This window comes from Centropristis striata, chromosome 19 (assembly GCF_030273125.1).
Source record: "Centropristis striata isolate RG_2023a ecotype Rhode Island chromosome 19, C.striata_1.0, whole genome shotgun sequence".
Lineage (NCBI taxonomy): Eukaryota > Metazoa > Chordata > Actinopteri > Perciformes > Serranidae > Centropristis > Centropristis striata.
In genome coordinates, this window is record NC_081535.1 from 974,858 (window position 1) to 996,683 (window position 21,826).

The 21,826-nt window shown below is 36.1% G+C and overlaps 1 protein-coding gene across 1 annotated transcript; it reads right to left on the reverse strand.

Annotated features, from left to right (window-relative positions):
* Positions 1 to 4,374: 4,374 nt before the first annotated feature.
* LOC131992878 (gastrula zinc finger protein XlCGF17.1-like) lies at positions 4,375 to 17,337 on the reverse strand. The gene is made up of 3 exons (XM_059358589.1): positions 17,317 to 17,337; positions 15,561 to 15,617; positions 4,375 to 5,325 (listed from the first exon to the last, which is right to left on the reverse strand). Exons 1-3 carry the CDS (start codon positions 17,335 to 17,337, stop codon positions 4,375 to 4,377), a joined length of 1,029 nt encoding a protein of 342 aa, XP_059214572.1.
* Between the last annotated feature and the right edge of the window lie 4,489 nt (positions 17,338 to 21,826).

Genomic DNA, 21,826 nt, shown 5'->3' on the forward strand with positions numbered 1-21,826 from the left:
AAATATGAACCACTCTGCTACTTTAACCTTTAACCCCTTTAACCTCTTTTTCTATCCATCTTCTAATTGTTGAACTTTTTTTTTTAAATGACAAACCACATTCTCTTACAAAGTTAAACATATTATTACTATACCAGCATTTGTCATTTTGTTAAAAATGGAATTAGTTGTGATTGTCATGATTTCCACATATTTATTCTATAGAATTACCATATTTACTTGGATTCATAATTGTGAACTAAAAGGTTGAATTTATGAGATTGAATCATAACTTTCATGTAAAAAAAGTAAAAAAATAATGAGATTAAATGGTCATAATTATAAAAAGTTTAGTTATTATGATAATAAAAAAAAAACACATTATGGGATTAAAGGTCCTAATTGTGAGCTAAAAGATAGAAATTATGAGACAGAATCATAACTTTCATGAGAAAGGAAGAATTATGAGATAAAATGTTCATAATTATTCAATAAAAAGTCTAAATTATGAGAAAAAGTTATCTATGATATTAAAAAATCCTTATTATGAGATGAAAGGTCATAATTGTGAGCTGAAATATATAATTAATATAACTATTGATAAAAAGAAAGTCTAAATTAGGAAATAAAGAGTTATAATTATGATAAAGGCCAATTTAATGAGATAATCATGAATCATAATAGTGTCAAAAAGGTGAAATTATGACATTGAAAAAAATAATTATGGTTTTTTAAATGGTTTATTTATAATTGTGGAGGAATCACAGCAGATAAAACATTATGTTTTCATTTTAACTGCAGATTAATCCAGCGTGGTGGAGCAGAAACCTCTAACATCATAAACAACAACAACAACAACAACAACATCTGAACAGAGTAAATAAGAGTTAAATACAGCAATAAGGAATATAATAACCATAAACAATCACAATATCAAAGCTCATCAGTCAGAACTTTAAATGTCTTTGAACTGTTGAATAAACGTTGAAAAGCATTTTTTAATATTTCGGTTGTTTTTATTTATATTTTACAGTGTTCTAATTTATTTGTAACAGAATACGAATATAAAAATATATAAGAAAGTAATAAGTAATCTAAATGTAACTATGGAGGTTAGATGAATAGAAAAACATTCACAGAAATGACAAATGTATGAAACTATAAAGACAGTTTTATTATGTTTCTCCATGTTTTGACCAAAGATATTAACGTATTGAGCTGCTGAGACATATTAATAATCAATAATCAATAACCACACAGCATGGTGACTGTCTGACATTAATCATTATAGTGCAGCAAAATATACAAGATCATCTGAATAAATCACAATATGATGTAAAGTCCAATCTAACAAGTATTGATTCATAGATGGACACAATAACAGAAAGAGAGAAAATGAGACATCTTCAGGAATTTTATGTTTTTTTTGGGTCATTTTGTGTCTTTTTTTGTAATTTTGCGTCTTTATTTGTCATTTTGTGTCTTTTTTGGGTCATTTTGTGTCTTTATTTGTCATTTTGTGTCTTTATTGGGTCATTTTGTGTCTTTATTTGTCATTTTGTGTCTTTTTTGGGTCATTTTGTGTCTTTATTTGTCATTTTGTGTCTTTATTGGGTCATTTTGTGTCTTTATTTGTCATTTTGTGTCTTTTTTTGGTCATTTTGCATCTTTTTGTGGTCAATTTGTGTGTTTTTTTGGTCATTTTATGTATTTTTTTGGTCATTTTGTGTCTTTTTGTGGTAATTTTGCATCGTTTTGTGTCTTTTTTGGTCATTTTATGTCATTTTGTGTCTTTTTTTTTGTCTTTTTTTGTCTTTTTTTACTTTTCTGGAGTGATGTTAATAAATGAACAGAGTCTCCTCTTGTGTCCAGAGTCAGATTGACTCCAACAGAATAAAAATATATAAACATCTATAATATATAAACATACAGGATCATCTCATCAGAATATGATGAAAAGTATTGAGACGACAAACTGTTCAGAGGAAACATTTACATATTAAACACACTTTTAATCTTGGTCTTTTGTAATATTCACTTTTTTTTTGAGGCAGTAAATTTTATGTCTTCATTAAATGTAAACCATAATAATCATTATAATGAGAATTAATTAAATAAATGAAGACATGAAATGTTTCATTCTGTGTGTAATGTTGAATTAGTGACATAAATAAAGTTTTCTATCATATTCTAATATATTGAGATGTTCCTGTATATAATGAATATTAAAGTCTTTAAAAGGGATATTCAGTCAGAAATCAGCCAAAACTAGTTTGAAGTGAAACACTTGAAGAGAACAAACGAGGCAGAAACAGCAGAAAAAACAACTAAACTGGAAAACATACAGAGATAATAATAAAACAGTATTTTTGTATGTTTTCCAGATGAATATGAGTCTGATGTGTTTCTGAGCGTTGGGAGGAAGAGTTCACTGATTCACAGTTCACTTCAGATCACAGTTTTTGGTTTTCGCTTCATTAATTTCTGGCTCTCGGGGCGGGAAAAACAATCTGTTGACCCTGAAAAAATATAAAAACTAAACAAAAAGAACACGAGAGACATGATCAAATAGTCAACTCCTTTTAAAAAGAACAACTTTTTAAATGAAACTTTGTTTGTGTTAAATGAGAGCAGATGAGAGCAGCACCCTGTTTGACTCACAGACTCGTCTGTGTTCACTGACTGTTTAGCTGAGTTTAAATTAAATTAACTGTAAAACACAAACACGACCTGAACTGACTGGCTGCATTTATACAAATAGGATCATCTCTATTCATTAGAATATGATGGAAAAGGCAAAAAAAAAGCCTGATGGAGAGAATTCTTCAGGAATATTACAGGTTTTTTGGGTCATTTTGTGTCTTTTTTTGGTCATTTTGTGTCTTTTTTTTGGTCATTTTGCGTCTTTTTGTGGTCAGTTTTTCTTTTGTTTTTTGTCATTTTTTGTCTTTTGTTGTCAATTTTTGTTTGTTTTTTTTTGTCATTTTCTGTCTTTTTGTTGTCAATTTGTGTCTTTTTTGGTCGTTTTGTGTCTTTTTGTGGTCGTTTTGTGTCTTTTTGTGGTCAAGAGTTGCTGATAATTTAACTGTAAAATACAGACATGACCTGAACTGACTGGGCTGCATTTATAGAACCTGTAATACAAATACAGGATCATCTCAATGAATATGAATATGATGTAAAAGGCAACAAAAAAAAGCCTGAACACAATAAATGCTCTCTAGTAAAGTCTGAAAGTCTCCAGGTCCAGGACACTAAATTACCAACAATGACACAAAATGAAAAAAAAATATATATTTTCTTTTCTCTTCTTTTTACCAATGACAGTTAGCTCTTAAAGTTATGTACTTACTTGATTCCTGTGGTCTATGTCTAGTACCTTCAGGTTGAATGCACTTATTGTAAGTCGCTTTGGACAAAAGCGTCTGCTAAATGACATGTAATGTAAAAAATTACCAAAAAAAAAACAAACACAAAATTATCACAAAAAGACAGAAAATGACAAAAAGACACAAAATTATTACAACAAGACACAAAATGACCAAAAAAGAAACAAAATGACAAAAAGACACAAAATGACAAAAAAAAACACAAAATTATTACAAAAAGACACAAAATGACCAAAAAAGAAACAAAATGACAAAAAGACACAAAATTACCAAAAAAACACAAAATTATCACAAAAAGACAGAAAATGACAAAAAGACACAAAATTATTACAAAAAGACACAAAATGACCAAAAAAGAAACAAAATGACAAAAAGACACAAAATGACAAAAAAAACACAAAATTATTACAAAAAGACACAAAATGACCAAAAAAGAAACAAAATGACAAAAAGACACAAAATTACCAAAAAAACACAAAATTATCACAAAAAGACACAACATTACTAAAAAAGACACAAAATGACAAAAAAACATTATTACAAAACGACACAAAAAGACACAAAATGACTAAAAAAAGGGCACAAAATGACCAAACGGAAGCCTGAACACACTAAATGTTCTCTAGTAAAGTCTGAAAGTCTCCAGGTGTAAATGTTGGTTCCTCAGCTGCTGCATCAGTCTGGAACGTGGACTCTCCAGTCTAAAGTTCTGATCTGGTCTCTAACATGGACTCAGTCTAAAGTTCTGATCTGGTCTGTAACATGAACCCAGTCTAAAGTTCTAATCTGGTCTCTAACATGGACTCAGTCTAAAGTTCTGATCTGGTCTGTAACATGAACCCAGTCTAAAGTTCTGATCTGGTCTCTAACATGGACTCAGTCTAAGGTTCTGATCTGGTCTCTAACATGAACTCAGTCTAAAGTTCTGATCTGGTCTCTAACATGGACTCAGTCTAAGGTTCTGATCTGGTCTCTAACGTGGACTCTAAAGGTCTAAGGTTCTAACCTAGTGGATCTTCATGTGGCGTTTCAGTTTGGACTTCTCGTGGTATCTCTTCCCGCAGGTGGTGCAGAGGAAGGGTTTCTCCCCGGTGTGCGTCCTCATGTGGATGATCAGCTCACAGTTGTGTCTGAAGGCTCTGCCGCAGGTTCCACAGGAGAACGGTCTGGGTTCTCCTGAGTGGGTTCTCATGTGAACCAGCAGGCCGCTGCTGTATCCGAAGCCTTTCCCACAGGTGAGGCAGACGAAGGGCTTGGCCTCCTCCGAGTGGCTCCTCATGTGGTGCTTCAGCTCGTCGTTGCGTCTGAAGTCTTTCCCGCAGGCGGAGCAGCAGAAGGGTTTCTCCCCGGTGTGGCTCCTCATGTGGACCTTCAGCTGGTCGCTGCGTCTGAACTCTTCTCCGCAGTGGGAGCAGCTGAAGGGTCTCTGGCCCGTGTGGACCCTCATGTGGGCCGTCAGGTGGCAGCTGCGTCTGAAGTCCTTCCCGCAGGCTTTACAGCTGAAGGGTTTCTCCCCCGTGTGGACCCTCGTGTGCACCGTCAGCTCGTTGCAGCGCACGAAGCTTTTCCCGCAGGTCTGGCAGAAGAAGTTCCTCTCGCGGGTGTGGACGCTCCTCGTGTGCATCTTCAGGTCGCTGCTGCACCTGAACGTCTTCTCACAGTCCGGACAGCCGTACGGCTTCTCCCCGGTGTGGATCCGCTCGTGTTTCTTCAGCTGGGACTTAAACTTGAAGGCTTTCCCACAGGTGTCACACAGGGACGGAGTCTTAGCTGATCCAGTCTCACTGGGACTCTCCTCTGGTCTGGGTTCTGTGTTTCTAGTGGATCCCGAGTCTCCCAGACTCTGATCTTCACTGACTTCACATGGAGGAGTCACCATGACGGCTTCAGCCTCCTGCTTCACCTCCTGCTGCTCTCCCTCCTGACTGGTGCAGACCTCCACCTGCTCCTCTTTAATCTGAGGAGGTTCTGGCTCCTCTGGGTCCAGACTGGAGACCCTCTCCTCCTCCTCCTCCTCCTGCTGCTGCTGGTGGTCAGCCTCCTCCTCTTTACAGACATGCTGCTGTGGAGAAACTGGAAACAAAATAGGATGAAAATGAAATTAACTTGTTTTAATCCAACAATGGAGGAATTTTGCATGTGAGTTGCAGAAAAAGGGATCAGAATAAATAGACACAAATCACACAAAAAAAGACACAAAATGACAAAACAAGACATAAAATGACACAAAGTGAAAAAAAAGAAACACAATGACCAAAAATGAAAAAATAGCTTTCTTAGAGCGATCTAAAACAACTGTTACATCTCCCTTTTTCAGAAATCTTCCTGTGTTTTTAATATGGGAGCCAATGAGGCTGTTGGTGGTGTTGGTGGATCATCTGTGCGTCCTACGCCCAAACTATAACTCTGACAGCTTTACCAGAGGATTGTGAGGGAGAAGACTAATTTTCCTACGTTTCTATGTATAAATTATTTCTGTAGAGTGGAATTTGCGGCCTGGAGCGCAGTTTTCAAATTTATTTTTTCACAGTTTTTTCTCTCCCTCTACACTCTGGCGATGATGTCACACACTGTGACACGAACATTCCGTGCAATACACACCCATTATAATCTCAGAATTTCTCCAAAAATGATCATGGTCATTGAACAGGGATTGATAAAAAACTATATGCCCTATCGAAACGTGGATTAATACACCGATACACAAGACTTGTGTCTACTGTTTAAAGTTTAAATGGAGTCTCTAGGTGAAATTATGCCGGAGAAGTAGACGTTTAAAAATCTACAATTATTGTTCTTTTTCGCTCATTTTTTGTCGGCAGTCCCATTCACTTCAATGCAAAATTTTGGGCAGTTTTTCGTATTCTGTAGAGAAAAGTAATAGCACACCGATCCCGATCAAAACCGCACGTTTTGATATATAATTTGTCCTGCAACTCTTCAAGTTGTAGGACTAGTAGCGGGACGAAATTGCGTCCGGAAGAGGAAGAAGAAGAAATCCACAGTATAACAGTAGTGCAGCACTGGTCCCATCAGATATTGCTGTAGGGACCAGTGCTGGGGAGATTGCCCCGAGGCCCTAATTACATAAATATACTATAAAAAGGGGCGAGAATAAACAAGTATAGAACATGGGTGTAGAGCTGGGCAATATATTGATATAAAAAGCATATATATATATATATATATATAGGTAGTATAAAGAATTGCATAAATATACTATAAAAAGGGGAGAGAATATACAAGTATACAGGTTCATCTAAAAAAATTAGAATATTGTGAAAAAGTTCAATATTTCTTGTCAATGATTCCAGAAAGTGAAACTCATACATTATATAGATTCATTACACAGAGTGAAATATGTCAAGCCTGTTTTTCTTGTCATTTTGATGATTCTGGCTTAGAGAGAATGAAAACACTAAACTCAGTGTCTCAGAAAATTAGAATATTGTGAAGAAGTTCAATATGTGAGTCCACGGTTGGTATTTTGTGTCTCTTAATTTACATCTATTTTGGGTCATTTTGTGTCAAAAATTTAAACAAAATCACAAAAAAGACACAAAATAACCACAAAAAGAAACAAAATAACCACAAAAAGAAACAAAATGACCAAAAAAAGACAGAAATTATCACAAAATGACCAAGAAATGACCAAGAAATGACACAAAAAAGACACAAAAGGACCAAAAAGTGACACAAAATGACCAAAAAAAGAAACAAAATGACCAAAAAAAGACAAACTTATCACAAAAAGACACAAAATGACCAAAACAGACACAAAATGACCAAACAGACACAAAATGACCCCCAAAATAGAAACAAAATCATCACAAAAAGACACAAAAGGACCAAAAAAGATACAAAATGACCAAGAAATTACACAAAAAAAACACAAAAGGACCAAAAAAGATACAAAATGACACACAATGACCACAAAAAGAAACAAAATGACCAAGAAATTACACAAAAAAAACACAAAAGGACCAAAAAGTGACACAAAATGACCAAAAAAAGAAACAAAATGACCAAAAACAGACACAAACTTATCACAAAAAGACACAAAATTACCAAAAAAGACACAAAATGACAAAACAGACACAAAATGACCAAAAAAAGAAACAAAATTATCACAAAAAGACACAAAAGGACCAAAAAAGATACAAAATGACTAAAAAAATGACACAAAATGACCAAAAAAAGACACAAAAGCCATAATTAAAGATGTACTTAATCTCCCACTATATGAATCCAGACTTCCTACAGCTCTACTACTGCACTAGTTATATTGATTAAAAATAAATGATATACACATGATGTGATATAAACAATATGAAGAAGGATTAATACTGCACAAGGTTGAACATCATACAGAAGAAACTACTGCTATTATTATTATCATTACTATTATTATTACTATTATTATGGCTTTATATAAACGTGTCCCTGTGTAGAAACATTGTACTCACCGCTCCTGTGTAACTTTCTCTCTTCTTTATAAACCATCTCTCCGTCTGATTCTCCTCCAGACTTTATTAATGTGATCAATAACTATATGATATATTTCTGCTCCAGCAGCAGTTAATCTCCTCCAGACAGACTCAGACTCGGAGGTTTGAACTTTATTTCATATAAAAACCATAAAAACCTTTTTCTCTCTTTATCTGACTCAAAGCCTCCGCCTGCTTCTGTTTACTTCCGCTCGGTGTCACGCGGGAAAGTTCCGGCAACGGAACAAATGTTCTGGGGTTTTTGGTTCCGCCCACAATTGTTGACATCTTTTTACACACGTATTAAAGCCAGCGTCACATATTTATATATATATATATATAAAATGTATGTATAATATGTAAAATGGTATTAACACTGTTGATTTCATGTTTAAGATTGACATTTTATTCCATATTTTACTGTATAAATAAAAGTTTTCCCATCAAAAGAAACGCTGTTCTGCCATATAATTGACCAGAAAATACTTTATAAATGCTGCATAAATTAAAGATTTTACCATTAAATATTACAGTATATTTCTGTTAGAGATATGGTGTTTAGTACATTTAACAGTGAGAAAAAGGATTTTTACAAAAGATAAATGTAAAAATTACAGTGATGCTTGTTTATATATTACAGTATATTTTTGAGAAAGAAAGAAAATGACAAAAATGACACAAAATGAGAAAAAAATAACACAAAATGACCAAAAAAAGACACAAAAGCCATAATTAAAGATCTACTTAATCTCCCACTATATGAATAAATATTTCCTATGGACACTGCACTAGTTATATAAAATAAAAATAAATGATATACACATGATGTGATATAAACTAGATGAAGAAGGATCATTACTGTTATAAACACGGTGCCAGAGTATTTTACAGTGGAGTAATGTCTTTTTTTTTTTTTAAATCCTGTTTTGTCTGATATCAACATTTACAGTGTTTCATTGTTACTGAAACTGAATTAACTCATTTATCATTTTACCTCTTTTACTGTCATGGTTTAACAGTTTTTCACCCTAAAATCTACAGACATTTTTTACAGTGTGGTATGAGTCTGTCTGTCTGTCTGTCTGTCTGTCTGTCTGTCTGTCTGTCTCTCTGTCTGTCTGTCTCTCTCTGTCTCTCTGTCTGTCTGCCTGTCTGTCTGTGTCTCTGTCTGTCTGTCTGTCTCTCTGTCTGTCTGTCTGTCTGTGTCTCTGTCTGTCTGTCTGTCTGTCTGTCTCTCTCTGTCTGCCTGTCTGTCTCTCTCTGTCTGTCTGTCTGTGTCTCTGTCTGTCTGTCTGTGTCTCTGTCTGTCTGTCTGTCTGTCTGTCTCTCTCTCTGTCTGTCTGTGTCTCTGTCTGTCTGTCTGTCTCTCTCTGTCTGTCTGCCTGTCTGTCTCTCTCTGTCTGTCTGTCTGTGTCTCTGTCTGTCTGTCTGTGTCTCTGTCTGTCTGTCTGTCTGTCTGTCTGTGTCTGTCCCTCCCTCTCTCTCTGTCTGTCTGTCTGCCTGTCTCTCTCTCTGTCTCTCTCTCTCTCTGTCTGTCTGTCTGTCTGTCTGTCTCTCTCTGTCTGTCTGTCTGTCTGTCTGTCTGCCTGTCTCTCTCTCTCTCGTTAACATTATTTTCTACCAGAGATAAATCATCGTTTAGAGGAAACAGATTCTGTGTATTTTCTCAGTAACCTTGTTGAATCTCTTGTTCATTGAGAATCTTAAACCATTGATTCATATGGATGTAACCGTGGCAGCTTGTTACCGTGGTAATGAGCCAGGAGCAGCCTGTTGCTGAGGAACAGAGCAGTCAGTGTCAACAGTCAGCATGGAGCTCAGTCAGACGTCTGATCAGTGTTTCATGTTGTAGCTGTCACACTGAGCTGCACCAGGCTGCTAGCTAACACGTGTCATCATGTTGTTGTTTACAGTATGTTGTTATTTACAGTATGACTCAGGTACGATGATGCTCACCATCTGATCTTAGCATGCTAAGCTAATTAGCACTAAACAAACAGTTCACCTGATGGAATCACATTAGTTTACACTCTAATGAACTTCTCTCTTATCTCTTAGTTAAATACTGGCAGCAGGGACGCCAGTATTTAACTGTTATTTTACAGTCCATAGTACTATAATTTACTTTAACAGTATATTATCGTATTTTGATTACAGTACATGACCGAAGGGTAACGGTGGGTGTTGAGGTTATTTTACAGGGCATTTATTTATCGTAATTTATCAAACAGTATGATACAGTTAAATGCTGTTAAATTACAGTTATCTATTGTTAATTGACAGATTTAACTGTTAATTTACATGTGAGGGATGAATATTTAACAGTATTTTACAATTATTTTAAAATACAGTAGGATACTGTTGTAAATACACCGTAAATACACAGGCAAAGGAAACAAAAACCTAAAATCTGAATAAAAATAAAGAATAAAAATATAATTTTATTGCTTTCAAAACTATGATGGTGTATTAGAGCCAAGTATGAAAAAAAGGTGACTTTTTTTCTCATAAATGTGCGACTTTGTTCTTGCAGATTTGCCAATTCAAACCTCATAAATCTGTGACTTTTTCCTTGTAGATTTGCCACTTTTAATGTCGTAAATCTACTACCTTTTTTCTCATGGATTTGCCACTTTTAATGTCGTAAATCTGCGACTTTTTTTCTCGTAGATTTGCCGCTTTTAATGCCGTAAATCTGCGACTTTTTTTCTCGTGGATTTGCCACTTTTAATGTCGTAAATCTGCGACTTTTTTCTCGTAGATTTGCCACTTTTAATGTCGTAAATCTGTGACTTTTTTTCTCGTAGATTTGCCACTTTTAATGTCGTAAATCTGCGACTTTTTTTCTCGTAGATTTGCCACTTTTAATGTCGTAAATCTGCGACTTTTTTTCTTGTAGATTTGCCACTTTTAATGTCGTAAATCTGCGACTTTTTTTCTCGTATATTTGCCACTTTTAATGTCGTAAATCTGCGACTTTTTTTCTCGTGGATTTGCCACTTTTAATGTCGTAAATCTGCGACTTTTTTCTCGTAGATTTGCCACTTTTAATGTCGTAAATCTGCAACTTTTTTTCTCGTAGATTTGCCGCTTTTAATGTCGTAAATCTGCGACTTTTTTCTCGTAGATTTGCCACTTTAAATGTCGTAAATCTGTGACCTTTTTTCTCATGGATTTGCCACTTTTAATGTCGTAAATCTGCAACCTTTTTTCTCATGGATTTGCCACTTTTAATGTCGTAAACCTGCAACTTTTTTTCTCATAGAATGCCACTTTTAATGTCGTAAACCTGCGACTTTTTTTCTCATAGATTTGCCACATTTTTGCCATTTTTTCTCTAAATATTACTCTCCTCCGCCGGATCCGTATTTATTTATTTTTTTCATACTTGGCCCTAAAACACCGTCTTACAAAACACATTCATGCTCAGCAAAGAATTTTTAAATGTTGCAAATCTGAACACACGTTGCACATATTACATATAAGAGGTAAATGAGTATTACATCTAGTTCTTCATCTTCACATCAGATCTTTAGAGGGTCAGCTGATACTTCTGATGGCTCGGTCTGAATGTTCTCAGGATCATTATTTCATCCATAGAAACATGATGCAGAGAACTTCTTCAGTCCGTCTCCACCACCGCTGCTATTTATACACCACATTGTGATTACATGTTAGTAACCGTCTCCATGGCGACCAGCATCTCTGCAGATACACTGACCAGATATCAATGTGCTGGATTGTTTTTCTCTCTTTCTCCTCAGAGTGAAACCTGCATCAGTGTCTCAGATCACTTTATCTGGGAATCAGTTATGTTTTAACCCTTCAGACCTGTAGACCTTTAGACCTTTAAACCTGTAGACCTTTAGACCTTTAGACCTGTAGACCTGTAGACCTTTAGACCTTTAGACCAGATCCTCCAGCAGCTTTCATCTTCCAGGACCACCCCGACCCCTCTGAGCCTGTTTGGTTTCATCTTCCAGGTGTTGTGAAATCATGTTGTGAACCATAAATATCACCTTTAGGATCCACATGGAGGCTCATTTCATCATTATCATTGTTAAGGGAAGGGAATTCTTGGTTTTCCAGTTTCGAGAAAAATATGTGACGACCCACTGAGTGATCCATAAATATATATATATTTATATATATACAGTCATGGAAAAAATATTAGAACTAAACTAGAAAAAAAGATTAAAACCTTCCCAAAAAATGTCTCCTAGTAACCTCCAGAACAGGACGCTGGTAAAAAAGATGCAAAATGACCAAAAATAGATGCAAAAAAATTAAATAGATGTAAAATGAACCCTTGTTTTCTTTAATTTATTGTTCATTTTAATGTCTGGTTCAACTAAAAGGACAAATATAATGATAACAATAAAAATATCTGATTAGAGTTTAATTTAAGAGCTGATATCTAGAAACATTTAACATGGTTTTATTGATAATAACCAAAATCGTTATCAATAAAACCATGTTAAATGTCTAGATATCAGCTCTTAAATTAAACTCTAATCAGATATTTTTGTTGTTATCATTATATTTGTCCTTTTAGTTGAACCAGACATTAAAATGAACAAGAAACTGAAGAAAACAAGGGTTCATTTTACATCTATTTAATTTTTTTCATCTATTTTTGGTCATTTTGCATCTTTTTCAGTCATTTTTACATCTATTTTTGGTCATTTTGCATCTTTTTCAGTCATTTTTGCATCTATTTCTGGTCATCTTGTGTCTTTCTTACCAGCGTCCTGTTCTGGAGGCTGGTTCTGGTTACTAGGAGACATTTTTCACTACGCTTCAAGGAAAATATCAATCTGTGTAGCTGCATCAGTCTCATCCAGGATTGTTGCTATTTTGGGAAGTTTCTGGACTATTTTTTTATTGATGTAGTTGGTAACTAGCTGGAGACCTGATTCATCTTCCTGTACCACAGATCTGACTGACCATAGCTTTATGTGCTTATTTAATTATTAGTATTATTATTATGTGCTTATATAATTATCTTATTGTGTAAAGACTTGTTTTTAGGATTGACATTGTGAGCTTTTTCATGCTTTTCAATCTATTCAACTGTTGAATATGGTGAGTTTTTACCTTAAATATTGGCTCCAGTTGAGAGTTTTAGTTGCATGAAGTTTAAATGATATTTCAAAAGTATTTTCTACCACCAAAACGTGCTCGTTTCAAGTATTTCTGGCTCATTTTAATGTTACTACAGTCGCTCAAAATAAGTATATTTGGATTTATTTTAAGACATCATTGTTTTTCCAGTTTCTAGATTTTTTTTTTTTTTACTTATTTAATGACTTCTTACAAAGAAACATTTACTTACTGCACTGGCAGATAATTTGACTTGTTTCCAGCATGTATTTGCTTAATCCTGGTTATTTATTTCTTATTTTTTGTCAGTTTTTTTTGCAGTGTAGAGACAGAGACAGAGCACTATGAAAGAGTTCACAGCTCTGTTTCCTTCAACACTGCCAAAGGCAAAATACCAAAAAAGAACAAATCCAGAGAAATATGTTGAGATGAGTAAACTGCTAAGAAGTGTAAATGCTCAAGTAAAATATTTAGTACTATTCTGCTCTACAAAGCAAAAACACAGTAACTGCATTTTTGGTCAAAAATGAGTTATTATCATTTTCATGATATTCAATGCATCCTTTGTTATGTGACAAAACATCTCATCTCTAATGTGTCGTTTTGGAGAAAAATTGTAGTCGTTTTTACAGAAACTGCAAGAGTACAGTAACATCCATTACTGTATTCTTGTTATGTTTTACCGAACAATGACAGTGAAGTCACTGTTTCCATGGTAACACACACAGCTGATTTCACAGCATCCTCACGAAAAATTATTTTGTTTATTGTTTGTTTTATTTTGGAGAATCTACTGCCTTTTCCCTGGTATGGTGCCACGTTTTAGGTAAGTAATACAAAGCAAGAATACAGTAACTGCAAAATAGGGTTAAAATATAAAATGATAGAATAAGATAATATAAAGTAACAAAACAGCCACATGTCCAGTAATCTACCTACAACTACTGAGGCTGATGACAGGAGAACTTTAACCTCCTGAGACCCTGCAGCGTCCTAATATGTGGACATTTCATTTTAGGTTTTCTGGACCTTATATTTCATTCTGCTGAACTATAACTATGCTCTAGAATAAGAACAATACATCAATCAGTGTAAAAATCAGATGGCAGCATCTTGGTAAAGTCAGTTAACAGCTTTTACCCAGACAAAAGTGGACCAGGTACCAAAGCTGATCAGATTTTATGGCTAAAACTTGTGTATTTGTGCTTAATGTTTGTCGTTTGATGTTCTGTGCAAGTTTGACTATTTTTAGCATTAGCAACAAGTTCCGACTCTGCTAATCAGGAAGTACTCATTTGAAAACGAATAGACTTTTACTATCATTCTTCAAATAAAAAGAGGGTGTAAATGTAAGGAAATAAAAAGTTTTATTCACTGGTGAATTAATTGTGTTATACAGTAAAACGAACCCATTTTTTTTTTCAAAAACTAATTCCTGTTCAAAGACAATGCTTAGTTTTTGTATTTATCAGGTCCCACAAATCCAAAATATCTAGGAGAAACTAACAAAAGCTCGGCTCTCAGAGGTTAAAGTCATTTTCCTCAGTTCTGCACTCTGCCTAGTTACTGCCTAGTTACCGCCTAGTTACTGCCTAGTTACTGCCTAGTTACCGCCTAGTTACCGCCTAGTTACCGTCTACTTACCGCCTAGTTACCGTCTAGTTACCGCCTAGTTACTGTCTAGTTACCGCCTAGTTACTGCCTAGTTACTGCCTAGTTACTGCCTAGTTACCGCCTAGTTACCGCCTAGATACTGCCTAGTTACTGCCTAGTTACCGCCTAGTTACTGCCTAGTTACTGCCTAGTTACCGCCTAGTTACCGCCTAGTTACCGTCTACTTACCGCCTAGTTACCGTCTAGTTACCGCCTAGTTACTGTCTAGTTACCGCCTAGTTACTGCCTAGTTACTGCCTAGTTACTGCCTAGTTACCGCCTAGTTACTGCCTAGATACTGCCTAGTTACTGCCTAGTTACCGCCTAGTTACTGCCTAGATACTGCCTAGTTACCGCCTAGTTACTGCCTAGATACTGCCTAGTTACCGCCTAGTTACTGCCTAGATACTGCCTAGTTACCGCCTAGTTACTGCCTAGATACTGCCTAGTTACCGCCTAGTTACTGCCTAGATACTGCCTAGTTACTGCCTAGTTACCGCCTAGTTACCGCCTAGTTACTGCCTAGTTACCGCCTAGTTACTGCCTTGTTGCTTTGTAGGGCAGAATCCTACATAATAGGTCCAGTTATTTCCAGCTGTGCCTCGGTATAGATCAGAACTCTGGTTGGTTGTCTGAGAAGCTCCAGGTGGTTTCCTCCAGATCTTCTTCCTGCTCCTCTAGAGGTGAAACCTCCAACCTGTCTGAGACGAAGAGGAAGCTGAGCGTTGAGTCTGCGGCTCAGAAAGCGTCTGGCTGGACGCCGTGTTGGAACTTCAACAACATAATTCAATTTGTGGCTGTTAACACGTTTACTGCTGTCAGATGTGAGTCTGTTGATTCAGCTGGAAAAACACTCAGCTGTTTCCTGCCGCTCGCTGCTCGCCGTCCTGATGAAGAGCAGCGCCGCTGAGGAAGATCTTCGTCTTCCTCACAACACAAACCTGTTTACCTCACAGCTCAGAGGGTTAGGGTTTAAGCTGGCATCCATCAGGGAAGTACGGTGGCCCTGAAGGACAAAACACAACAAGTCAGAAAACACAACAACAAGTCAGAAAACACAACAAATCAAAAAACATAGCAAAAAATCAAAAAACACAACAACAAAAAACAACAACAAATCAAGAAACACAACGACAAATTACTTAACACAACAACAAAAAATACAACGACAAATCAAAAAACACAACAACAAAACCACAACAAATCAAAAAACACAACAACAAAACACAACAACAAATCAAAAAACACAACAACAAATCAAGAAACACAAAAACAAAATAGAAAACACAACAACAAATCAGAAAACACAACAACAACAAAAAACAACAACAAATCAAGAAACACGACAAATTACTTAACACAACAACAAAAACACAACAACAAATCAAAAAACACAACAACGAATCAAGAAACACAAAAACAAAACAGAAAACACAACAACAAATCAATTAACACAACAACAAATCAAAAAACACAACAACAAATCAAAAAACACAACAACAAAAACACAACAACAAAAACGCAACAAATCAAAAAACACAACAACAAAAACACAACAAATCAAAAAACACAACAACAAAAACACAACAACAAATCAAGAAACACAAAAACAAATCAGAAAACACAACAAATCAGAAAACACAACAACAAATCAGAAAACACAACAACAAATTAAGTAACACAACAACAAAAAATACTACGACAAATAGAGGTCTAGGGAAAACAGGGTTTCGATTCAATGAGATCGCACCACATCCGGTAGATTACAAAATAAAACAGCGGACAAATCTGATGGTAAGTCGTCACTTTGTCAACATTAGTGTCTCCGCTGCAACAATAATATGTTGATCAGCAAATCAACCTCAGACACAAGGCATGGAATGATCCGTTAAATACACAGAGGATCAGGGAGATTTCACAATAAAACACAGCGGATCGTCTTTCTCTGGCGAGATCTTCTCCACAAAGTGATTATGTACATTCATTGAGTGAATATTTAGAAAATAAAACATATATTTCTCGCTGGAAATGCAATCAAAATGAATTTTTATGCAGAAACTAAGTCAAAATATTGATTTTTTTCATTAAAAATGAGAGAACTGTCCGCCATGTTTTTTGTTCTGACTGCCGGAACCTTGAAAGTCACGTGACTTGGAACAAACCAATAGGAACTCTGCATTGTAGCTAAATCTGTGTGTATTTCACGGAAATTTGAGTGAATCCGTGGCTATTTCACAGATTCCTGTGAGACCAGGTTGCAGCCTCTCGCTTCTATAAATCCTCTTTCTGATGAACTGAACTCCGTCTGTGGATCAGAAACATGGAGACGATCCCTCCACCTCTCTGTTCTCTAGGAATGTAAAGTTATTGGGTAATTTCATTAGAATGTGTGGAGCAAAGAATCACAGTAGTGAGAATGTTGGATAGAAATGTGAAAATGTGAGCTCTGTAACGGACACAAGGCTGGTCGTTGTAATCTGAAAAACCACACGGATCAACAGAGGAGACCAGAGCAGATCTGATTTAATCTGATTTAAAACCTGACAGGAACTTCAGTTCTCTTCTGTTTTCCCCTCAGACTCAACATGTGTCTGTCTGGAGATTCAGAGTCTCAGGGCCAACTTCTCTAGGAATTCTCAACATTCAAACTGGAAAACATCATTTGTAAGGAGGTGTGTAACATGGACACCAGGGACCAGATTCACCTTTCGTCTGCCAGCAGCCATTGTTGGTTTACTTTAACTTTCACCCTTTAGGTTGCCTGAAAGACCTTTACAGACATGTTGGATTTACATATCTGCATATTCCAGCTACTTAGAGTTTCACAGTGCGGTCCCACAAATGTCTCAAAGATCTGTGCCGGCTTTAAACCTTCACCGTTCTTAGTGATCCTGTGAAGGCAAAGTCATATTCGTACCCTTTCGAAAAGGCTGTTTCCACAACAGGCCAATACCCAGAATGAGGCGGTCTCACTCTCCAAAAGACCCCTAATCTGAATACGAGCCGTCCTAGCGGTCTTTTGTCAGGACTTTTTATGTCGTAGTAGAGCAGGGTCTGTTTTCTCCCCTTTAAACAGTCTGGTTGCTGATTGGATAGAACACTAAGCAGGATGTGACGTAGTACTGGACGCCACAACAACACGCAACATTTGTAAAAGCTGGTGAAGCAGTGTTGGCAACTTAGCGACTTTGTTGCTAAATTTAGCGACTTTTCAGACCCCCTTAGAGACTATTTTTTAAGAAAGCGACTGTAGACAAATCCAGCGACTTTTTCTGGTGTTATTGGAGACTTTTGGAGACTCGTTCTTACTCTTCTTAAGGAGCCGCGGGGGCCGGAGGCTCTTCTTAACGAGCCGCGGGGGCAGGAGGCTCTTCTTAACGAGCCGAGGGGGCCGGAGGCTCGTGTTCATTCATCTCTTTGTCGACCTTCATTTGGACATCACTAGTAACAGATAATATTTGGATAATGTTGATTTTCTCGGTGCCTTTTAGAAGCCTGACCATTGCTTTGGATTACCATCCATATTTACCTAAACTGAAACCTTAAACTAAACTCTAATCCTAACCCAACTGTACGGTTTTATTAAACTAACTGCATTAATCTAATAACTACCACTATAGGCTGGTCTTAACTGATGAAACAGTGTCTCACTCAAGCTCAGACAGCCGGTTACCGTTTTTACACGTGTCTATTTAGCATTAGCATTCAACAGTTTACATGCTACGCTTCTTAGTACATGGATAGCAACCGTGCCGTTCGCCAGCTAATCAACTGAAATGCAAATTTAAACAAAAGCACAACATTAATGGCACAGACATATAATGAACTGTACAATCCGCATACATGAACATACTTAAGGGCTTCAACACAAGCTTCTATCAGGGTTTTCATTCATATATCTCAACTCACCAGCTCAGCTTCGCCAGTCAAAACAACAGCATCAATACAAAAGAAGATCCGGCCGGTAAAAGCATCCGCCCCAAAACACACGGGGGGGGGGTCGCCACCATGAGAGGCCGCCACAACAACCATAAATGTGGGCAAACTTCACACACCAACCACAGTGGTCATTTGCCTTGTCTGACCCTCAGGAGTTTACTTTTCTAACGAAGTGACCTAAACAAGTTCTGTATCTTTACACCGGAGAAGTTGTGAGTGTTCTAACTGAAAGGGAATCAATGAGAGTTCAGAGTTTGTCTCGGCTGAGATTATCTGATGTTTCTAATTAGTCCTGTCACTAGCAGGTGCTGGCAAAAATATTATCTTTAGGAATAAAACTATTATTTCCTTCATTCCTGAAACACCTCTGTTTGACAGATCCATATGGTTTCCATCCAAAAACAGCTACAGGCTCTTTTTCACCATTGCCACCTATAGGAGGAGCTCCACCCATCCACCATCACTGGGACGTATCTGACATCTAGGAATGAAAGATAAGATCTAAACACAACCGTGTGTTCCCTGAACGCCACACGAGGCCTTTCAGACGCTAATAAAAACAGGCTGCAGATAATTCTCACATGCCAGAGTTTTTAGAGAAACCCCAGACATGTTCCAATAAGAAACAGGCCAGCTGCACATTACCAAGACTAAAATAACCTGAACAATTTAATGACATCAAATTATACGTCTAGCCATCAAAGTTTTATAATGTGCTCTAAGTCATGTCAGTAAAATCTGAAATCCCTTTTCTGTCAAACTGCTCTGTTAATAATGTGAAGTGTAATGTGTTTTTAGTGCTCATAAGCTACACTGTAAAAAATGTCTGGAGATTTTAGGGTGAAAAACAGTTAAACCATGACAGTAAAAGACGTAAAATGATAAACGAGTTAATTCAGTTTCAGTAACAATGAAACACTGTAAATGTTTATATCAGACAAAACAGGATTTTTTTTTTTACAGTTCAACAAAAAAAAAATTACTCCACTGTAAAATTACTAAATTACTAAAAAAAAAAAAAAAAAAAAAAAAAAGGATGCAAAATACATTTAAAACAGATACAAAATTACCATAAAAAGGATGTAAAATGAATTTAAAAAAATACACAAAGTTACTTCTTTTTTTTACGGTTTTTAAAATAATAATAATAATAATAACAATAATAATAATTAATTCATTGAAAAAGTAAATTACTCCACTGTAAAATACTCTGGCACTGTGTTTGTAAAATGAATATACTGTAATATATTTACAAGCATCACTGTCATTTTTTTTGTTGTAAAAATACTTTTTCTCACTGTTAAATGTACTAAACACCATATCTCTAAGAGAAATATACTGTAATATTTAATGGTAAAATCTTTAATTTATGCAGCATTTATAAAGTATTTTCTGGTCAATTATATGGCAGAACAGCGTTTCTTTTGATGGAAGAACTTTTTATTTTTTAAGGTAAAATATGGAATAAAATGGCAATCTTGAACGTTAAAAATAACAGTGTTAATATCATTTTACCGTAATATTAGAAAAAGTTGCACCGTATTTATTACGGTAAAGTTCTGGCAACCACAGCTGCTGGTTTTTAACATAAAAACAACAGTTGTTGTTTTTTACAGTCTTGTTATTCACAGATTTTAGTTGGAGAACATTTCTGCTTTTTTCTGGAACATCCGAGGACATAAAATGATCCGAACCACCAGAAAAAACGTTAATTTGTCAACACCTTTGATCTGATTTAAATGTCACCTGCATAAATTACATTTCATATGGATCTTATTATTCAGGCCCAGGTGTGCAGAGCTTCAGCTCCCATCTGGCATCATAATTAGCTAGAATTGTAATTATGCTGCCGTCCGCCAAGAGATCAAATCATCTTCCACCTCTGGGCCTCAGAGCAGATCCACTGGTTCCTCCACAAGAAAAACACTTACCAACTTCACTTTCTCACACTTCAGCATGGAATAATCTTTTTCTCGTTTTTGTCGGATTACAAATGTGATTTTATACATCCATACTCCATACATATCCATACTCATGATAATTGTGAAACTACGTTTTTTCCTCTATAACCGTATCATCAAAACTGATGATTGTTACGCCGCAAATTCACTGTTCATGTCACGCATCAATATATTTTAGTCAGGTGACGGATAGTAGAGATGCAGGAGGAGAACACACAATTGGGTGATAATGTTTGATAATCTTTTGCTACATGCTTTACAAAAGTTCAAACCAAAAAAGGGAAGAGTAAATTTAAAAGAAACAATATAAAACTAGAAAATGTCCTCTGGGTAAATAGTGAAAGGGCCACTACTGCCGGTGTGTGTACACTATGATGAGACTCTTCAGAGATTTCAAACAATTAATACTAGTAATGTTATGATACTATATAATATACAAGGAGCACACCTACAACAAGCATTCCTTTACAAGTATTTATTTATACAGCAACCTATGACCTTTAACCTCAAAATGTGTGTGTGTGTGTGTGTGTGTGCGTGTGTGAAACATGTGTATCTGGAGGAGTGTGTGCGCTTACACGCGCATGTGTGTGTGTGTGTGCGTGTATCTGTAACTGTAATCACATCAAAGCATCAAAGGCTTTGCGGTCGACCAATCAGAGCAGAGCAATCAACAGAATTAACAGCTGTGGAATGTTCCACCACAGTGACAGCAGCCAGAGGTGGACAGACTGGAATTTCTGGCCTCGAACAGAAAGCATTTTTGGCAAAACCATCCAGCATCCTGACTTATTCCTGAACAGCTACATATGTTTATATGTTTATATATATATATATATATATATATATATATATATATATTTATATATATATATATATGTTAACATATAAAAATTCATATTCTGTAGAGAAAAGTAATAGCACACCGATCCCGATCAAACCGCACGTTTTGATATATAATTTGTCCTGCAACTCTTCAAGTTGTAGGACTTGTAGCGGGATGAAATTGCGCCCGGAAGAGGAAGAAGAAGAAATCCACAGTATAACAGTAGTGCAGCACTGGTCCCTACATATATTGCTGGATGGGACCAGTGCTGGGGAGATTGCCCCGAGGCCCTAATAACTAGAAGAACTAGTAGAAAACACAGTGAAGTGAAAGAGTTTGACTTTTATTAAAGATACTTGTGTCCCTCCACCTCTGAAACCAACATTTCGTCCATGAACGTCAGCAAGGAGCTTCTGCCACGAACACACACACACACACACACACACACTTCAGAAATCATTTGTTAGCTTTTTCTTGCACTAATCCAGG